Genomic DNA, 12,184 nt, shown 5'->3' with positions numbered 1-12,184 from the left:
TAAAAAATATATAGACACATACATAGTGTACCAGATTTTTGTTGTAAGGACATGCAAAGTGATGTGATTCAGATTCAGAATAAGCAGTATTAGTACCATGCTTCATTGCATTAAAATAAGAAGTGGTCTACTAACATTAATGGCCCCAGTCAAAATTCTATGAGCAGACAACGTTGTTTACAGGTGTTTTATTATATTCATAATTTTAAGTATTAAATAATAAATACCTTTCATAAATTATCATTGAACATGTTATATTTATTGTGTACGAGGCCTAAACAACAGTGCAGAGTGACTTGTCGACCTTAGTCAGATTGTATACTTTAGACAATGCTGTCTCATATTTTTTTTTTTTTAAACAACGTTCATATGGATGCATCCATAAAGAGTGCCAAATATGTTTCTAGTAGGCAAGAATTTTTGTTTGCTTTGAATTTTATTAAAAAAAAATTGCTGTCCTTTTTAGGTCTTGTTCAAGATGTTCAAGCAAACATTGAAGTGGGCACGACAACGATCGCCTACACTGTACCGACCCAGTCAGTCTTGAGTAGCCAAGTTCCTAATCCACCAACAGTTGCAGCTCGCAGTCCGATCCGAAATGTCAGTTCGGTGTCAGGTGTTTCTGCTGGGTCAGTCGCTACCTCCTTGACTGTCCAGCAGGCTGTAACTGCACTTCAGAGACAGCTGAGCTCGCAAGGCTAGTACTTATTCATTTGCCTGTTTTCCTATAGCATACTCTTTTATATTTGAATTTAGTAGTGACCTTTTCCTTTTACTTACCCACACAATGCGAATTCATAGAATGATTTCAGTCAGTGTGACTGAGTCAGCATGTAGTTAAAAAAAAGAAAAAAGTTTTGCATTTAAGTAACTTTTTGCCATTTTTGTTATTTATTTAATCCAGAACTTACGTATGTCAAAATCCCTGTCATTTGCCATAGCAATGTAATCTCATTAACTTCAATCTTTTGGCCATTTTTTGCTTGTGTGATATTTTGTTAAGTTTTTTGTATTATGCATTGCCAATAACATTGTATGCAGAGGTGTTTGATTGTTACAAATTAAAATGTTAAAAGCTTGATTGAATATTTTGCGTGTATTCAGTTTTGGACTAATGTGTGCTCCCCAATATTTCAGGATTAGCCGGCTTGACAAATGGTGCACCCCAGCCACCAGCATCTATCACGGCCACTCTACAACAGCCACTTGTTGCTGTTGTATCATCCCACTCGGATGGCCGCCAGATGCAACAAAATGTGTACCTCGCTACGACAACCAGCATCAGCACCTCTCCATCAGGCGGGACCATCTACCACCATGGTCAATCCCCGGTCCGGGGCACCCCGCCCCTATCCAACCTTCAGCAAAACATCATTGGCATGAATGTCAACCAACAATCACAGGTACCACAAAAGAGACCGGGTTCTGCTGCATCAGCATCAACTGCAGTGTCTCCAGTTATGTCCCGTGTGGTGCTGGATACGAGGCAGATGTCTCTGGGCACCATAGCATCGACTACAAGAAACATATCGGGTGGCCCACCAAAGAAGAAAATTAAGCTAGAAGAGAAACCGCCGGCAACTCCAGAAATTGCTCACCAAAGAAAAATTCTTCTGGAACACAAACGTAAAGAAATGCAAGAAATAAAAGAAAACTACATTGAACATTTGACAGAGCTTTTTTTCTTGCAAAGTGGGCGGAATGTAATGGAGTATCTACCCTGGAAGAAGCGGCCAACGCCACAGCTTGTAAATTTTTTGAAGTCTGAGAACCTCGACAGCGATGAAGAGGAGGAACATTTGCAAGAAAAGAGAATAAATGATGAGGTATCGTTAGTGGGTTGTGTTTACAATGTATGGTTAAATTTCTTTATAGCCTTGAAATAATAATTTTATTGGGACTTAATTAACACTTACATCTAAATGAAATAATAGCTATTAATTTTTTAGACTGTTTTGAAGGATAGGGCATCTTTTCTTTTTTCTTTTTCCCTCTTTTTTTTTTATTTTATTTTTTATTATGGATTATCGAGTAAATTTATCAGTTAATCATAGGAATTAAGTTTTGAAGTGGGACAAAGATCTATTTTTATAAATTTGTAGTATTGTTTTTTTTTCCGTCATAATTATATGGAATATGAAAACCGGTGTTTCTAACACGGGTCAACTTAATTAAGCAATTTACAAAGTTTTGTTTAATGTATATTTTGCTTCTTTTTGTCAGGTTAAAGTTTTGACAACATCTGGAAGTAATGTTCCTCTGGCAACACCAATTGCAATATCTACCACATTGCCACCATCTGTGTCGGCACTGAGTCAACAAGGTATTAAAATGCTCCCTGCCCCTTCCTCTCTCAACACTAACAGTACCCCTAGTAGTTTGGACACCTACAACATTCAGGAATTCCTCCGCCAACTCGCGGCGTATACCAAGGGTATTTCATTTGGCACTTTTTCCTTTTGCCAGCCTTGCATGAATGGCTTATGGTCATTGTCTTGGTGTTAGAAAGAACAACGCAGTCAAATTAAAAGCAGTTCGGTGTTGTGCTTTTGAAAGTGAAATCGTTACCAAATTGTGCATAGTGTCACTTTTTAATTGCTACACAAATTAACCTTGCTGAGAAAAGATGATGATTTATTTAGATGTATACAAATTGTAGCATGAATGTCATTTCCCTATGTTGCAGATGTTCAAACAAACCAGTTTGTCTACATTTTATTTCATGCATTTTTGGGATTTTCAGTTACTGCACTAGAGAAAATAGTTATGGTGTTTACTTAACTTTTTTTCTTTTTAAAATGTGTACATATGTTTTTGGCACTATAATTGTTTGTTTCCATGCAGATCCTTGTTTCATATTTTCACAAGATGTTTGTATACAATAAAAATGTATAGGTGAAGGGGGGGGAAAAAAGGTTTATATGATAATGTACAAGTTTTTGTGCAAGATGTGTACTGTTCAGGAAGTCATAAAGATGTGATTTCTGTTTTTTAAGTTTAGTGTGACCCAGCACATGTATATAAATTTGTTCCAGTTGAAACAATCTGTGTGTGTATCTTTTGATGAAATTCAAATTGTAACCTCGCAATTCAGCCTAGTAAGATTGTGTGGATGGTTATAGCAAACAACATATTTTAACAAAAAAATTGTAGATAAAAAATAAGTATTGCTCTTTAATCAGGTAAGTTATGATTAAGCAGAAACAAGGGTTTTGACTGGAAAATTGAGATTTGACTTGTATCCGCTTGCTATAGTTATTTAGTCGCATGAACATGCTTTCCATATTATTACTTGGTTAACATACATTTTTGTATGTGTGTGTGGTGTTTAAATTTACCAACATTTTTGACAAAATTCATTTGGTTGCAATGGCTATGCATATTTAGAAAATACCTGCAGACACTATTATCTGTTCTTAACCAAAATTCAGTTGTGACGCAGGGCTTTAAGGTTGGTCCACTTGCTTGGGCTAAGTAGTTTGAGAAGTAGGAAAAGTCAGTTATACAACTCTACAAGTAAATTAAAAATCCACTTTAATATTGCTCAAATCTTTCAACAGGTGGGACATAAAACTGGGTTGTTTGTAGAGCCCCGTTATGTCTGTTAGTCTCTTAAGGTCCAACTGGAAGGGACTAGGTTTTGTTCTGTATGTCCGTCCCACATATAGATACTGAGCTGAAATGTTTTGATTTATCATGTACGGTTGAAGGTCAAGTTTGACTTTCATGAATTTTTTTCCATTTTTACAGTCCTTGAATTTTGCAGATAGAAAATTTGTTTTTCACAATGCCTCAAGATATTGAGCTTTATCATGTACTACTGTAAACGTGGTATTATTTGCGCATTTGTAATTTTTGCGTTTTTCATGTTATTAATTTAAGCACGAAAATTACACTAACATAAATAATTACTAGTAAGTTCCATTAAGAAAGAAAAAAAAACCAAGAAGAGAAACGTAACATGGTACATTTGCTTACAATACTTGCATCACCAATGTGGTAAAACAAATACAAAACAACCAACTGTAATGAAACTAATAAAGTTTGTTTTGTTATTGTTCCAAAATAGAATTTGAAGAAATTGCTTCGCCCAGTACTGCTTTCTATTTTTAATTACCGGCGTCGTGGTTAGGCCATCGGTCAACAGGCTGGTAGCTACTGGGTTCGGATACCAGTCGAGGCATGGGATTTTTAATCCAGATACCAACTCCAAACCCTGAGTGAGTGCTCCGCAAGGCTAAATGGGCAGGTGTAAACCACTTGCACCGACCAGTGATCCATAACTGGTTCAACAAAGGCCATGGTTTGTGCTATCCTGCCTGTGGGAAGCGCAAATAAAAGATCCCTTGCTGCTAATCAGAAAGAGTAGCCCAGGAAGTGGCGACTGGGGGTTTTCTCTCAATATCTGTGTGGTCCTTAACCATATGTCTGACACCATATAACCGTAAATAAAATGTGTTGAGTGCCTCGTTAAATAAAACATTTCGTTCTTTCTTTTTCTATTTTTAATTGGTCAATCAAATAAGGGATAACTGTTTTGTAAAGTTCCGATAAATGTCAACCACAAGACTAGCTTTTTTAGTATTAGTGAGAGGAACAAAATAGTAGAGACATTTTTTTAACAAATAGCACAAATCTTTATCTTTATTTCTTCACACTTTCTGGAGAGTTGACTGAACGATATTCGGGATTATGTTCATTAATTATATGTGCCATGTGGTCACTCATGTATAGGTCTAAAAGACGTGATTGCAGCACTCATCAACCAAGTTACTCAGAATGGGGATACTATTAGGCTAAATGTAACTATTAGACTATAATAGTACTAATCTAGTATGTATCAAAATAAAGTTTTGTAATATTTTATTTTTGCCCTCTGAAAATTAAATACTGTAAGATGGCTGCATTTTCACTATCGCAAATAATAACTGTTTTACTGTATTACACAATGTTCGACTTTGATTGGGATTTACTCAGTTTTTACAGAGTTGGTGCCCCTGAACTTTGGAGATTTAAAAAAAAAAAAACCTGTTGGGCCCAGTGTTGCTTTAGCAGTACTCTCGGAATGCTTGTTAATCATAGTTGCTATCTGAATATTAATTGTGAAAGTGTCTTGCATGAAACCCCAAGTGTGAGGCTTTGTCCCTTTCTCATCTAGTTTTAGCTTGGGTAGGAACTAATGGAGCATGGCAAGACAAAAAAATATATATTGACACCACATGATGCATTATATGAACAACAGGGAAAGGCTAAACAAAAATGATGGGTTGAATGCCTTTGTATCAAAAATATTTCTAATGTATTCTTAGGATATATATTTTTGAAGAAACAATGAAACTACATATATTTACTTTAAAAACCACAAAAACTAAGGTTTTAGTTAATCTTTGGGTTGGTGTAAACTAGTTGTTGTATAGTGGTACATGGAAACAGGTTACTGGATGTTATGATGGAACATAACTATTTTGCAGATTTTATTGCAAGTGTGCTTCTGTGATAACTGCGCCGCTTTTATAGGGATGGCTTTAACTGTTGTGGTAGACTTATCAACAGAATTGGTTTTTTAGGTTATTAAGTAGATATCTATTGATGCAGATTAATAATTATTTTCACGTTCAGTTTGTGACAGTGTCTTCTGGGATTTTTTGGAACTAGTAATTTGTATTTACAGTGGACTGTCTGAACCAGATGTACATGGGATTTTGTATCCTCTAGGGTTGATCTTGTGAATACTTTAAATTCAGTGAAAATTAGTTTTAAAAGGGATGAGGTATATCATGAATTCTAACATCAGTCTTTGACACAAAATAATTTTATCATTTGTGTTTTCTGTGATATTTATTTACTGTTAGCTGTGGATGAATTTATTACAAGTAGTAACAGCTGAAAATGCAATTTCCATAACCTGGATCTCGCACCCCTAATGGAATCTTGAGATACCACTTTCAGATATAACTGATAATGTCCTGTTCCAAATACTAAGTCAATAACAACATTCATAGAGAAGAATGACTGCCATCGACAAAACTCTATGCTATGTTTCTTTTGAAAAAATTCAATTTATAAAAGGTGTGAAATTACAAAATCTTGAGTCGTAAGTTAATACTAGTAAATAGGTCGGTTGTCTTTCCAAAGATTTTTGTTAAACAATGGTGACAATTTAACTTTTATTGAGCAAACAACATGATGCTAACACTGAGTTAATACAGTTGTCCTTATACCAGTAAAGAAGATCTGTGACAAGAAATTATAAACAAATTTTTATAATCCAAAGAAATTGAGACAAGTGTTCTCTTTATTGCGAGAGGGTGTCTGTGGTTTTGTCCCTCTAGAGCAGCATCTAGATGTTTGATGTGTGTAAAATGTTTATAGTCTAAACAAATTTAGCTTTTTAATTATTTTTATATCCTATTCTCATCCCTGATGTCCAAAGTCAGGATTAAACAGCATGCCGATTTAACACACAAAATTAAATGTCCTGAGATGGGCTTTATTAGATTGTGCCAGTTTCCAGAGAAATACTGATTATGGTGATGCTGGTTTATATATAGTCCACTGTTTATGCAAATAACAAAAATTAGAATGTGCAAATCTTAAGTTGTAATTCTACACCTTTTTATTTTATATTGTTTGGTTATCAAAGTAAGGTCTTCAAGTAAAAGAAAAATGCATCATAATTTTATTTCTGTTCATCCATTAATAATTGGCTCCTTTGTGAATCACAAAACTAATATTAATAGTTTGTTTTAGTGTGGTACATTTTGTTCAGTGTATTTAAACCAAAGTAGACTTGTTAGTTAACTGATAAAATTAACTGGATGTATTTTTATATATTTCACATTGTGCAAAATCCTCTGATATTGTAATTAAGATATTGTCATCAGTTTTGTGTAATATACCTCTTAATGTGTTGACAATCTCTTTGATTAATAATTAATATGCAGTAGACTGCTTGTCAAGTAAAATATACTAAAAATAAATGTTTTAGAATACTTAGTTTAATTCTGCAGTGTAGATAAATTGTTTTGAACTTTGACATTGAATCCTAATGTGTAATGCTGTACTAGGTGTAGACAGCAAAGCGAACCAAGGAAGGCCACCTTCTTCTCTAGCTCTCTCTGTGCCTGTTTCCACTGGTCATTTAGGTAAATTCTTAACCTTGTCTTTTATGTGTCAATTTTTTATTGCCATGTATTATATAGTTTTACATTCATAAACATCAGACTTTTAACTATTAACATTGTAGCTTTTAAGTGTGTGGGGGTTGGGGGGGGGGGGGGGGGGGGGGGGGGGGGGGGATTCAGGTTTGCTGGAAGTAATTTACTTAACATGTTCATTTTCCAAATAATTGGATGGATGTGTGTGTCTGTTCATATATAGCTTGCTTATAACAAAAGCTAGATAGTGTAAATTGTTCTAAAAGTGTAATTGGTTCGTTTTGTAGCTTATACATTTCAGTATAATCTACTGAACAATCTTGGCCATTGGCAAATTATTTTTAGAATGTAGAATATAGATGTATTATTAATGTATTTCCCAGAATCTCACTTGCCGTGTTCTCTCATTTGTTATGGTATCTGCTAAAACAAATTCCAGTTAGAAGTGGTTGGATTTTTTATTATTATTATACTTATTATTATAAATTGTGTGCTGTGGTTTTACGGTTGAAATGTGTTAATGGGTAAACAGTAACGAAAATAGCTTTTTATTGTTTTAAACAAGTGTGCTGTGTCTGTTTTGTCTTCTGTTTTAAGGAAGAACAGTTTTCCAGATGATACCAGGTACCTGTGGATGTATAGGATTTAACAGTAACGTAGTTTCGTTGGATTAGCAAAATGTCACATAATTTGTTCTTTGGTGTGTTAAATTGTAGGGTTATCAATGGCTACATCTACCATGAGCGATGGCACTGTCAACACAACAGCTTTGTCAACACAGTTACAGCTACAGCTCGCTAAGAATGATACAAAACCACTGCTGACTGGTGGAATAACTCAGTCCATTAAAACTCCAGTATCAACGTAAGTAGAAGGGGAAAAAAAGGTTCAAAAGTGATATTGTTGGCTTGAAATGTGCCTTCATGGATGCCAAGTGATATTGTTGCCATGAAATGTGCCTTCATGGGCGGGGGGTGGACAGTGGTTATTATTCTGGGTTTTAAAGCTATTAAAATCGATTTCATAGTGTACAAAATTGTCTTTCTGCTGTCTGTATTGCAATGGGTTGTAACCTGTGGATTATAATCAAGAATTTTTTACTGAAAAGGTGCAATCTGCTATTGAATATTGTAGGACATGATCTAGTTTAAGCTGCTGAGTCTAGTTAGTCTGTGTCCTTAATATAAAAATGTTTTGTTTTTCTATTGTCAGTGCTAGCAACAAGCCGTCACTGTCTGCTGTGTATGACAATAGTATTGGTTCTCAAGAAGCAATAGTGGAACGTGCAAAACAGGTAAGATATAGTAAAGATGTGTATGAATGCTTAATTTTAATGCTTGTGAAAAAGTGGTGATAAAATTCATTCTGAAAAGACATGCACTGGTTACATAGGCATATTCTAAATGACATTCTGTGCATCATGTGTTTATATATCATTTGAATATAGAGTAATGGATGACTGGCATTAGGTTTGAGAGTATCAAGTTTACAAAAAAGACACGTTAAGCTTGAGATTATCATCTTTATAATAGGAATAAAAATGTATTGTGTGAGCCTCTGGTAATAACCTTTCTTACACGAAGTAGTTATACATATTTCATCAGTGGTCATATTCAGTACAACTAGAAGTTTGACCTGTCAACATGCATTTTTGTAGTATTACCTATAAAAGCCACACTCATTCTGGAAAAAGCTGTATAATAACTCCTTTCAATTACAGTGTGGCTATATAGGAGCATTTCTGCTTCATGTTTATAGTGGCAATGATAAATGCAACACACTATTACCTAGGAATGAGAATGTACAGACCTGATTCTTCGTTTCAGTTCATTTTCTTTTTGTGGTAAATTGCTTTGTGAACATGGGGGAACAAAAATCAAGCTGAGCTGAGCTGAAGATCACACCTGAAGTGATCACATGGATGTTTTAAATAAAATTTATTAAATATTTTGTTCCAATGAGATCATCACTCCCAACAATTTTACATGCAAAAAAGGAATTTAGTACTTTTAATTACCTTGTGATAAAAATTATAATTACTGGGTTTGTCAGTAGTCGGTACTGTAGTTTATATTTTATGCCTTCTATTTTATATTTTGCTTACTATTATTTGGATGGATTAAGTGTTATTATTTGGATGGATTAAACGTTAATTTAATCATAACTGGATATTACCTTACAGGAAGCACAAGTTATGCAGCGTGTTGCTGATCTGAGGAAAACTGGCTTGTGGTCTGCTCGCCGTCTTCCAAAAGTCCAAGAACCACCGCGGAATAAAGGTCACTGGGATTACTTGCTGGAGGAAATGACGTGGCTGGCTGCTGATTTTGTACAAGAAAGGAAATGGAAGAAAGCCTGTGCTAGAAAGGTACTAATGTATACTCTTCAAAAAAAGAAACGCAAAAGGGTACAAATGGGTTATAACTCCGATTTTATGTTTCCTACCGGTTCATGCTTTGTGAATATAAGGTCATTGCATGTCCCAAACACATTCCCACGGTTACATTCGATAAAACGCAGCTACTGTACAATAAAGTTCCAAAATGTGAATATTCGCAAAAACGCAGCCACGTGCAAACCATGTCACCACTGCACGTGCGTTGTCTGCACGTGCAACATGAACACCGACGGTATAAAAGTGCAGGGTGTTCCATTGCCTGGCCGATAGTTGACAATCCAGGACATGCCACGTCTCAGTGAACCGCAGAGAAACAATGCCATCAGCCGACTAGACGTAGGCGAATCCAGAACGGCCGTTGCCAGGGCATTCCATGTGTCCCCAAGCACCATCTCCAGACTGTGGGACCATTACCAGCAACATGGATCAACACGTGACCTCCCTAGATCCGGTCGACCACGGGTCACTACCCCCGGGCAGGACCGCTACATCCGGGTACGCCACCTTCGGGAACGATTGACTACTGCCACCTCCACAGCCGCAGCAATACCAGGTTTGCGCAGGATATCCGACCAGACCGTACGGAACCGCCTACGTGAGGTAGGAATTCGTGCCAGACGTCCAGTTCGAGGTGTCATCTTAACACCACAACACCGTTGACTCCGACTGCAGTGGTGCCAGATTCATCGACAATGGCCTCAACTGCGATGGAGACAGGTGTGGTTCAGTGACGAGTCCCGATTTCTGCTCCGACGTCATGATGGAAGATGTCGCGTGTATAGGCGTCGTGGTGAATGTTATGCGGCAAACTGCGTGCAGGAAGTGGACAGATTCGGCGGGGGTAGTGTCATGGTGTGGGCAGCCATATCACGCACTGGCAGAACTGACCTGGTCCACGTGCAGGGCAACCTGAATGCACAGGGGGGCTACATTGACCAGATCCTCCGGCCACACATCGTTCCAGTTATGGCCAACGCCAACGCAGTGTTCCAACATGACAACGCCAGGCCTCACACAGCACGTCTCACAACGGCTTTCCTACAGAACAACATTATTAATGTCCTTCCTTGGCCATCGATATCACCGGATTTGAACCCAATTGAGCATCTATGGGACGAGTTGGACCGACGCCTCTGACAGCGACAACCACAGCCCCAGACCCTGCCCGAGCTGGCAGCAGCCTTGCAGGCCGAGTGGGCCACCATCCCCCGGGACGTCATCCGTACTCTGGTTGCTTCAATGGGCAGGCGGTGCCAGGCAGTTGTCAACACACGTGGAGGCCACACCCGGTATTGACTCCAGATGACCTTGACCTTGGTGTGTCCTATCACTTACTCACAATGGACTAGAGTGAATTGTGAACAATCCTGCAACATTAGGTAATTATCGGACTCACCATTCAATAATTAAATCAATTCTCCAAATGTTACGACAATGGTTTTGCGTTTCTTCTTTTGAAGAGTATATTTTAATTTTTGTTATAATCCTAAGCAGAGTTCATGCAAGCTCTTAAATTTTGGGTTTTTTCATTATTAAATTTCTGCTACCAAAAATTAGGGGAATTTGTGATTTTCATTGGTAACTTATCTGTAGTTACAGTACTCTAAACTAAAAAAAAATTCTCATCAAGATGCATTTTTGTTGTGCCAGCTATGAAAGCCACACACTCATTCTGGAAGAAGCTGTATAATAACTCCTTTCAATTACAGTGTGGCTATATCAAAGCATTTCTGCTTCCACTTAAAACTACTTCATGTTTATAGTGGCAATGATAAATGCAACACACTATTGCCTAGGAATGAGAATATTTGTACAATTGATTCTTTTGTTCATTTCATTTTCTTTTTGTGGTAAATTGCTTTGTGAATAATGAGAAAAATCAGGCTGAGCTAAAGATCACTCCTGAAGTGATCACATGGAACTTTCAAATAAATTTTATTGAATATTTTGTTCCAATGAGATTAATTTGTTACTACATTTATAAATATAGATGCAGTTAATCTGTCATTAAGATGCAAATTGACTTTCTTTTAACATTTTGATGTTTTAATTCAGGAATTTTGATAATATACATAATTGCATATGTATTTTCTTTTAGATTTCAAACATGGTATCAAAACACTTTAGAGAATTGGAGCAAAAGGAATTGAAAGCAGAAAAAGAAGAGGCTCAAAAGTTGAAGAAAATTGCTGGCCAAATGACCAAAATTATTAAAGAATTTTGGACAAATATTGAAAAGGTACTAGTATATATATATATATATGTACCCCGATTATTTTAACAGATATTTTTATAGTCTGCAGATTGAACATTTTTGTTAAAATGTGATATTGTGTTATTAAATTCAGTAACAATTTCAGAAGTAGACTACAACACTCCTGCCCCCATTTGTGCTATTCCTCATTTCATAAATTTAGGTACCGAAACCAGACTAAAACAAACTTCTATGGATATCCCTGTCATGAATGCTACTTGTACAATCAATTGAAAGAAAAAATGTTTGGCAGTGTTTTATGTTTGTTACAAATGGCATTTAAAGTGTAAAAACATTTATTATTCCAAAATATTTATGTTTTTCACACGTGCACACACACAGACAAAAGACATTACCCTATAATATAGTTGTTTT

At 36.3% G+C, this 12,184-nt stretch overlaps 1 protein-coding gene across 3 annotated transcripts in view; it reads left to right on the top strand.

The window, feature by feature from the left end:
* LOC121367719 (helicase SRCAP-like) overlaps nt 1–12,184 on the top strand; it is an 84,241-nt gene that overhangs the window by 10,361 nt on the left and 61,696 nt on the right. For 2 of the 3 annotated variants that reach the window (XM_041492059.1, XM_041492058.1), the window contains exons 3-10: nt 467–697; nt 1,138–1,826; nt 2,224–2,323; nt 7,068–7,145; nt 7,874–8,021; nt 8,370–8,451; nt 9,340–9,525; nt 11,654–11,794. In XM_041492059.1, coding sequence (XP_041347993.1) covers nt 467–697; nt 1,138–1,826; nt 2,224–2,323; nt 7,068–7,145; nt 7,874–8,021; nt 8,370–8,451; nt 9,340–9,525; nt 11,654–11,794 — 1,655 coding nt within the window. The remainder of the gene's footprint in view (nt 1–466; nt 698–1,137; nt 1,827–2,223; nt 2,324–7,067; nt 7,146–7,873; nt 8,022–8,369; nt 8,452–9,339; nt 9,526–11,653; nt 11,795–12,184) is intronic. The other variant, XM_041492060.1, reaches the window with a different exon arrangement.

This window comes from Gigantopelta aegis, chromosome 3, assembly GCF_016097555.1.
Source record: "Gigantopelta aegis isolate Gae_Host chromosome 3, Gae_host_genome, whole genome shotgun sequence".
Lineage (NCBI taxonomy): Eukaryota > Metazoa > Mollusca > Gastropoda > Neomphalida > Peltospiridae > Gigantopelta > Gigantopelta aegis.
The sequence above is the reverse complement of the archived record's forward strand: the minus strand, read 5'-3'. Positions and strand labels throughout refer to the sequence as shown.